General features: G+C 34.4%; 2 protein-coding genes across 2 annotated transcripts; both read left to right on the top strand.

Annotated features, from left to right (window-relative positions):
* The first annotated feature begins 1,359 nt into the window (after positions 1 to 1,359).
* Positions 1,360 to 2,495, top strand: LOC132182914 (protein VASCULATURE COMPLEXITY AND CONNECTIVITY-like). The gene is made up of 3 exons (XM_059596283.1): positions 1,360 to 1,776; positions 1,850 to 2,055; positions 2,161 to 2,495. Exons 1-3 carry the CDS (start codon positions 1,678 to 1,680, stop codon positions 2,339 to 2,341), a joined length of 486 nt encoding a protein of 161 aa, XP_059452266.1. The 5' UTR covers positions 1,360 to 1,677; the 3' UTR covers positions 2,342 to 2,495.
* A 4,290-nt stretch (positions 2,496 to 6,785) lies between these two features.
* LOC132181654 (protein VASCULATURE COMPLEXITY AND CONNECTIVITY-like) lies at positions 6,786 to 7,640 on the top strand. Its single transcript, XM_059594899.1, has 3 exons — positions 6,786 to 6,884; positions 6,983 to 7,188; positions 7,463 to 7,640. Exons 1-3 carry the CDS (start codon positions 6,786 to 6,788, stop codon positions 7,638 to 7,640), a joined length of 483 nt encoding a protein of 160 aa, XP_059450882.1.
* Positions 7,641 to 9,372: the final 1,732 nt, after the last annotated feature.

Below are 9,372 nucleotides of genomic sequence, written 5' to 3'. Positions count from 1 at the left end.
AAAATTCTAGATTTGACGGTGAGATACAGGTGGGGTGCATCATTTGGAAATGTACATTTTTTTGGGCTTTCTAGTCCATATTTTACGAGCTCAGGGGTCCACTTTTTTCCATTTAGTCAAGCCACTTCTGCAAAAGTCCTAGAGTTCTTCCACAGAAAATGACACTCACCATTATTAGGGGTTATAACTTTTGAAGCAAGAGACTAGACTTATAGCACAAAAATCACTCAAATTTTAAATTGTTATTGTGTTCTTCACCAGCCTCATTACCTCTAGGTAATTTCTAGCTAAGATTAAATTTGACTATTAAGTGTGTTTTTCTGTCTCTAGCAGAATATGCAACTTAACTTTTTTTTATCTAATATGAACAGTAAATAGGTTGATTAGCCTATTTACTATTTGCACAATAAAATTGTTTATTATTATTTTTCTGTCACTTTCTTTCTTTTACTCTCTCTTCTCCTCTTTCTTTTGCACTCTCTCCCACATAAAATTATATATTATATATATATATATATATATATATATATATATAAAAGAGTAGAATAGAAAATTTATTGAAGGGTGTATGAAAAAAATGAGTAGTTAAAATAAAATTTTATATTTTTCAATAGCTATTTTGCCTACTTTTGCCGAAGACCCTGCAAACAGAGTCCTTACCTACTTCAGAATCTTGCATGTAGGCTCCCTAAGTAAAAGTAATACAACTATGAAATGAATCCAAAAGTTTTCACCTTTTTTTTTTTTTGTCATTTAAAATAATGAACCGTCATTAAGAAGATAACATTAAATAGTAGGAAAAAGCGACTTTCTTTTTTCTTATTTTTACTTTTGGAATAAAAATTTAACCCGAGGTTGCCCAACACCCTAACCATTTCAGTAGGGATGGGATTATCATCAAAACACGACACAAAAAGACATTAATTAATTGGAAAATCCTAATATTTAGGATGGAATTATGATCAGCATAACAAAGAGAAAAAAATATGAAAATTATTATTAGGGATATTGTAAACCAAATTCTTTCTTTAAAGTTTAAACTACTCATGATAGTTCCAATTCATTTTGTTTGCCATTTAAGCTTCAATCAAATGAAACACGTTCAATGCTCAATTTTTATTTATTCATAATTTATTTCTATTTTTTTAATAGCAATTATTATTATTGAAGTGTTACCTGTATTTTATTAATTTATTTCTTGTTTTTTAAAAATTGTTTTGAAAAAAAAAAAAAAAGACGCACACACACAGTATATGGATAGAAAAGAATGATTTGCAAATCCATAGATATACATGAAAAGTCAAAGAAACAGAAAGACTTCCCACCGATTCATTTGGGCCATGAGTAGATGATGCCTCGGGAGGCTCCCTCAATGAGCTGGTTTATACCCTACTTTCCTTCCTCCCCCATCAAAGGAATCCAAGAGGCTAGAGCAAAGAAAAAGAAGAGAAAGAAGACACAAAAAGCAAATTAAAGTATGCCCCTGTTGTAGACAAAAGAAGCTTTTTCCCACTTAGCCCATCTGATCATCACAACCATTCTACACACTTTCCTCCTCTTTAAAACCCCCTTATTTTTCCTTCATAGATTCCTTCTCATGATCTAAACAGCATATATAGTAGCTAGCAACAGAGAAAGAAACACAGAAATTTCAAGTGCTCCAAATATTATCCAAAAATGTCCAAGTTAGTAGGTTCCTTCATTTGTCTGTTGATTGTGGCAATGGATATCATGGCTGGGATTCTTGGCATTGAAGCAGAAGTTGCACAAAACAAGGTATATGTATATAATCATTCTATAAATGGCAGAAACGTTTTAATTTTGTTACTCAAATTTTGTTCTTCAACAGGTGAAGCAGCTAAGGCTGTTCATATTTGAGTGTAAAGAACCAAGCAGCCAGGCTTTCAAGCTAGGTTTTGCTGCTGCAACACTTCTGGGTCTAGCCCATGTCATAGCAAACTTACTAGGTGGCTGCAATTGCATTTGTTCTCAAGAAGAGCTCGAAAAGGCTTCCCCCAGCAGGCAACTCTCACTGGCCTGCCTCTTCTTCACTTGGTAGATATATGTGTTGGAACATAAATTGAATCTATTCTTATAAGTTTAAAGTGGTAATTTATGGCTTGATTGTATATTTCCATGATTTTGTGATTGATCGATCAGGATCATATTAGCCGTGGGATTGTCCATGCTGGTGATAGGGACTTTGTCAAACCACAAGTCAAGGGCTTCCTGCGGTTTCTCACACCCTCATTTCCTGTCGATTGGAGGGGTTTTGTGCTTTGTTCATGGGCTGTTTTCTGTTGCATATTACATTTCTACCACTGCCATACATAGTGAGTAAGAAGACAAGCTATGGAGGCCAAGCTTAAACCCAGTGGTTACTTTACCAATCCATCTCTTTCATGCTACATGGGTGCTTCTGATTTTCAAAATGTAATCACTTCAGATGACAATTGTGCCCTCTAGAATGCCGTATGAGACAATGATATTACTAATTTTTCTATTCTTTTTTTGTAATTCTGCGGTTATATTAAGAACTAGCTAGTTAACTACATTGCCCACTAACACATTCTGCATATCTTACGTTGCATTTGCATAACAGCATTATCAAGTAGTTCTTCGATTGGAAGTTCATTGAAAAAGAAATATGTGGTCTCACTCAATAAGCTTTATAATATAAAAATCTCATCTCCTTTTCTTAGCTGAGAAGAAAAACAGGAAAAAGAAATGTTACTCTTCACATTCATTTATCACTCATTTCATACCGGGTGATGTAATGCATTTTAAGTGGTTTTTCTTTTGTCTTTTTTTAAATGACTAGCATAGAAAGCCACTTAAAACACGTCATGTCAGCTGGTGTGTAATGAATTTGATAAATAGGTGTGAAGAGTAGCATCACAAAGAACATGTTCTGGATTGTATTGGAAAATATAGCTTTTAAAATTAAAGAGTGTTTTTGAAAAAACACTTTATTTTTAAGCTTTTTTCAAAAGTGCATTTTGACAATTTTTTAAATAAAAAGGTCAAAGAAGTATTTTTGACAATTCTTTTCAAACATGTCAGCTTTTTGGGTACTAAATGTACTTTTTAACATCTTTAACGCAATTATAAACAGATTCTAAAAAAGTAAACACATCTCCATTTGGGTGCATTTCGATCAAAAAAAATCTGAGGTGCTTTTATAATGTTTAGCCTGTTGATATGGATGTCAGCCTTTTGGGTACTAAATGTACTTTTTAATCTCTTTAACGCAATTATAAACAGACTCTAAAAAAGTAAACACATCTCCACTTGGGTGCATTTCGATCCAAAAAATCTGATGTGCTTTTATAATGTTTAGCCTGTTGATATGGATGTTAGCTTTTTGGGTACTAAATGTACTTTTTAACCTCCCTAACGCAATTATAAATAGAATCTAAAAAAGTAAACACATCTCCATTTAGGAGCATTTTGATTCAAAAAATCTGAGGTGATTTTATAATGTTTAGCCTGTTGATATGGTGTATCTAATCTGATGGTGTTATGGTAATGGGTGGATTTTTGTCTTCATTTGACATTGGAGATAAATCTAAATCTTACAAAATTTAAGCTATAGTCTAAAGTTAAACATAATTTGAGGAGATTATTAATTTGTTATAGTTGAGTTTGGCTTGGACCCATTGAAATTTGAACACGTTAACCAATCACATTGAACTATGTCTTTGACAAGTCACTATCTCTTTGTCCAAATAAAATTCAGCCGACTTATCCTGTTTGTCTCTCCTTAATTTCAGGCTTTCACCTATTACAAAAGCTTTCGGGATTTTTCTCATTGCAACCCAAGTTGTGAAGCATCATAGAAAAGCTCAAAAAGCCCATAAGGTAGGGGCTTAAATCAGCCCACGATTTCCCCCTTGCTTATGAATTTGTCCAAAAAAAAACTTACTATTATTCAATAGTTTGAGGTTTAGCCCATTAAGGAAGGAATTTGTTTGGCCAGAGATTCTTTTAATTTTCGGCTAAAAAATCGAGGAAATTAACACTGCTATTGTATTTGCTAGTACGTACTTGAGCTACTCTAATAATTAATGATGTTTTTAGAAGGCTAAGGGTTAGTTTGGGTGTGCGTTTGAAAGGTTTAAAAATGCATTTAACACTAAAAAATTTTGTTCAAAGAAAAAAGTACTCGTTTAATAAAAAAAATTGAACGCGCTTTTAAGGGTTCAAAAAACCTAAAAATGGTTAAAAGATACTTTTGGTTTTTAAGCTTTTGCTAAAAAGGTGTTTTTTTTTTTACTTAAAAGTTTCATTTTTCAAACGCAATTTCAAATATGTCTTAAATCAATATGGACTTGTGAAAAAAAAAAATACTCCTAGAAAACAAATCAGTAATAGACAGAAGGCAACTCTTAGTGGGATTTAAGATCATGCCCCCATCATCAATTACATAGACAATGGGTTTTTTTTTTATTTTTTTTATTTTTTTTATTTTTTATTTTTTATTTTTTTAAAGCAAATTACAAATAAAGGGAATGGTTATATAGGAGGATCATTCTCATTACTGATCCTAAAGGAAGAGAAGATAGGGATAGTATTGAAAATGCTTCCAAACACAAGGTTGGTAGCGGCCCACTTGGCGAGATGGTGCGCACGAAAGTTTGCACTTCTTGAAACTTTTGCAACATTCCAATCTTGAAGATACTGGAGTTTCAGTTGTATGTTAAAGATGATAGGAGCAAATGACCTGTCTGAGAGGAGAGATGACTGATTAATAGTCATAATTGTAATCAAAGAGTCACCTTTCAGCATTAATTTAGAGCAACCATTAGATGGGGCAAAGTCCACTCCTGTTAAAGCCGCCATAGCTTCTCCTTTATTAACATCATGAGAGTTTAGCTCTTTGGTGAATGCCAAGAAAATATCACCTTTGTCATAGACAAGGGAATTTGAATGGGTGAGAGTAGGGGTGTCAACCCGGTCCAGTTTCCTGAATTTCGGCCAAAATCGGGAACCGGAATCGGGGTACCCCAGTTCTTGGTTTTGGGAAACCGGAACCGGGAACCCGGTCTCGGTTAACCGGGGTCCCGGTTATTGTTGAGTTCCAATTTTACCTGGTCCAGTAACCGATTTTTTAAGAAAATTCGTTTTTGGGCTTATTTTAGGTATTGAGCCTAAAATAAGCCCTTTTTTTTTTTTTTTTTTATAAATTGGCCAATTTTTAAAAAAATCTATTAGTCTTTTTGTTTAAATTAAATGGGCTTTGTTGTGATTGTTCCAAATAATTAAAAAATAAACCTAAAAAAGTCCAAAAATCCTATATATATAAAATGGAAACCCGGTTTTTGGATTTTTCAAACAGGAACAGGAACCGGAACCGGAACCGGGACCCTGGTTTTCCGGTTCCGGTTCCGATTTCCCACTAATTTTTGACACCCCTAAGTGAGAGACCCATCTATTTGAGGCCGGTGGAACTTGCACCTGTCCTTTTTATGAGACTGCCCGAATTGCAACCAATCCCATAAGGGAGACATCAAATTCATAAATGACGAGAAAAAAAAAAAAAAAAAACACAGAAATATATTTTCTGAATGAACTTTAGATAGATAAATTTATTACAGGGGTGAATTAGTTAAGTTGCATCAAATCAAATCATGAAGTTGGTTGGGCGCCATAGTCCTTAATACATAAAGATACATTAGTTTCTTTATGTATTCTTTTTTTGCTGTTTATTTAAAAAAGAAAATGCTTAAAAACTTGGGCATTGAGACCATTATGGTTGAGGACACTACCATAGAACGAACCCGACCCGTTTTGAAATTTGTGCATAATTTGAGACGGAACTAGGACGCCATTGGTTCCTTCTCTCTAATGGGACTCAATATTACGTTAATTTGTAATTGTCTCTCACGTAGGCTTGGTGAGGACTAGCTATTCCATTAATGGTTTGATGGAGTATTCCTTTAAATAAGGGTTACAGATGACGGCTGCTAAGTGGTTTGATACAAATGCACTGCAATTGATGCTTATCCATTATCTGTTTGAAGTTGCTTTGGCTTCTCATCATTGTATATAGACAGTTCAATTGTGATGGTATATCTCAGTTTGGCAGGACATCTGCTAGCATCTCCATCTTTGGCAACATAGTTGGTACCATTTCCATCTTCTTCATTCAGTACTGGATCCCCAGTATCTTCATTTACTTCATGGATCATCCAAGCAAGATTCTTGGACTGCATAGACTTCTCTAACGGATCAGAATTCGTATAATTTGTAGATTCTATATGTGATTTCAGGCTGTTTCTTGCATCAAACGGTTAATTTGAAAGATGCTACTTATTAAAAATGTGACATGTTAACTAAGGCAATTAAAAAAACTTTTCCTTTCAAAAGACTTCTTCATTTTAAAGAAACACCTTCTTCTTTAAAAAACTAAAAGAGTGTTTTTGGCAAAAAAACTTTTTTACAATATAAAGCATAAGTACCTGATTAAAATATACTCAATTCTCATAACATGTTACATTTTTATTATGCAACATTATTCAAACCGTTCGATGCAAGGAATTGTCTGAATTCACATACTTTTAGAATCAATAATTATTTATTTTTTAAATTGAAAGAAATCCTTATATATCCTTTCATTAATAGCTTTTACCCACTTAACCCAGCTGATAAGAATTATCTACACACTTTCTGCTCTTTAAAAGGCCCCCTTACACATGTTCCTTCTCATCTAAAGCATAGTAGTAAGCGAGAGAGAGAGAGAGAGAGAGAGAGAGATTTCAAGTGCTCCATATATTATCCAAAAAATGTCCAAGTTAGCAGGTGCTCTCATTTGTCTGTTGATCGTGGCAATGGATGTCATTGCCGGGGTTCTTGGCATTGAAGCAAAAATTGCACAAAGCAAAGTATATACATATCATTCCATCAATGGCAGAAAAAAGTTGGCATGTTAATATGGTTTTTATGTTGTAAACTCAACCTTTTCAAATTTCTTCTTCAACAGGTGAAGCACGTAAGGCTGTTTATATTTGAGTGTAAAGAACCAAGCAGCCAGGCTTTCAAGCTAGGTTTAGCTGCAGCATCACTTTTGGGTCTAGCCCATATCATAGCAAACTTGCTTGGTGGCTGCAATTGCATTTGCACTCGAGAAGAGTTTGGAAAGGCTTCCCCCCGCAGGCAACTCTCAGTGGCCTGCTACTTCTTCACTTGGTAATTAATTAACCCTGATTACTTTGGCTTTGTTACCATTTTCTATGAATTTAAACTTTTTAGATAAGTATCAGAGCGAGTTTAAACCTTAATTCTATCATTCACCTTTATTTCAGTTAAAATTTTTTAGGGTTCGGCCTCACTTCTTGTAAAGGAATTTAAGCTTACCAGCACTTTAAATGATTAAATCTACTATTTTTTTATTGGTTTAAACTTTTGAGATAAATGACAATTTAACACTCTTATTGTATTTTCATGGTTTATGATTGATCAGGATCATATTAGCCGTGGGATTGTCCATGCTGGTGATAGGGACTTTGTCAAACCACAAGTCAAGGGCTTCCTGCGGTTTCTCACACCATCATTTATTGTCCAATGGAGGGATTTTGTGCTTTGTTCATGGGCTGCTTTGTGTTGCATATTACGTTTCTACCATTGCCAACCATGCATAGCTAGTGAGGAAGAAGACAAGTACGAAGGCCAAGCTTAAACCCGGCCAGTGGTTACTTTACCAATCCATGTCTTTCATGCTACATGCATGGGGGCTTCTAATTTTCAAAATGTAATCCCTTCATATGACAATTTTTTTTTTTTTTTTTTTTTTCATATGACAATTGTGTTCTCTAGAATGCCACATGCGACAATGATATTACTAATTATTAATTAATATTTCTCTCTCTCTCTCTCTCTCTCTCTTAATTCAGCTGTTATTAATATAATATTTCCCAGACTAAAAGTGCAATTCAAAACTAAATTGCAAAAAATGTATTGCTTGGAAGTGCATTTTTTTAAAATTACAATTTAAAATGTAGAAAAATATGCATTTTTCAAATTGTAGGCAAGATGATGCATTTTTAAAAATTGTAATTCTAAAGGCAAAACTACGATTTTACCAAACGTTTAACTGTATTTTTAATACCATGTTTTTAAATATCATGTTTTAAAATTGATATTTTTAAATCTCGTTTTTGAAAATTGTAAACCCAAAAGAACCCTAAGAACATTGCCCACTAACTCATTGTGTATCTTATATATGTTGCATCACTCCATTATCAAGTTCTTTGATTGGAAGTTTATTGCAAAAGAAAAATGTGGTCTTATTCGAATTAGCTTTATAGGATCCGGCTTCTATGCGGTGGTGAAAACTACGGCATAAGAGTTGTTATGCAAAACGGCACAGTTTTGCACAATATACCAAGTAAAACTGTGCCGTTTTGCTCTTTGCCTTATTTAATAAATAATAAAAATATAATATGTATTTTCTCACTTACGCCGTTAGCCCAAGAGAAACCAAACGGCAATATCTTACTCATCAAACAGCCTGTGAAAAGTGAAAACACAAGAGCTCAGGCCAGTCAAGAGACTTCATTGGAGCAGAGTGCCTAGCATTCACAGGTATTCCATTCTCTGTCTCCCTCTCTCTTTCTCGATAAGCATTTTTTGATTCGGATGTTTTGGTGGAGGGGTTCGTTGATTTGGGTTTTTGATTCTGCATTATTGACATCACCAAACACACACCCACCGCCAATTTCAGTAGCTGCACGACCACCGGTGGTTTGGCTTGCTGCCAAATGAATTCCACCTGCTCGCTAATGTCATCATGCACGCCTTGGAAAGTGTTGGGAAGTATGGCCGACGTGGTCGAGAGCCTGTCCATTTGGGTTGCTCTGTTTTAGAGTTTTTATTCTGTTTGTGATTAATTCTCGGAGACGAAGAAAGCTGAATTTGCGAAAGAAACACGAATGTTTTATTTTTTATGAAACAACTTTTCGTAAAACTGCTGTGATTTATACAGAATTAAAAAAAAAAAAAAAAAACCCAAATCAACAAATCCCTCTACCACCAAAACATTAGAATCAAAAAATCAGATCCGGCTTACCGAAAGAGAGAGGGAGACAGAGAATGGAATACGATAGGCACTCCAGCTCCGGCGAAGCCTCTTGACTGGCCTGAGCTCTTATGTTTTCACATTTCACGGGCTGTTTGATGAGTAAGGTATTGCTGTTTGGTTTCTCTTGGGCTAACGGCGTAAGTGAGAAAATACATATTATATTTTTATTATTTATTAAATAAGGCAAAGAGCAAAACGGCCCAGTTTTACTTGGTATATTATGCAAAACTGTGCCATTTTGCATAACAGCTCCTATGCGGTAGTTTTCACTACCGCATAGAAGCCGTATCCAG

Source organism: Corylus avellana, chromosome ca5 (assembly GCF_901000735.1).
Source record: "Corylus avellana chromosome ca5, CavTom2PMs-1.0".
Classification (NCBI taxonomy): domain Eukaryota; kingdom Viridiplantae; phylum Streptophyta; class Magnoliopsida; order Fagales; family Betulaceae; genus Corylus; species Corylus avellana.
The sequence above is the reverse complement of the archived record's forward strand: the minus strand, read 5'-3'. Positions and strand labels throughout refer to the sequence as shown.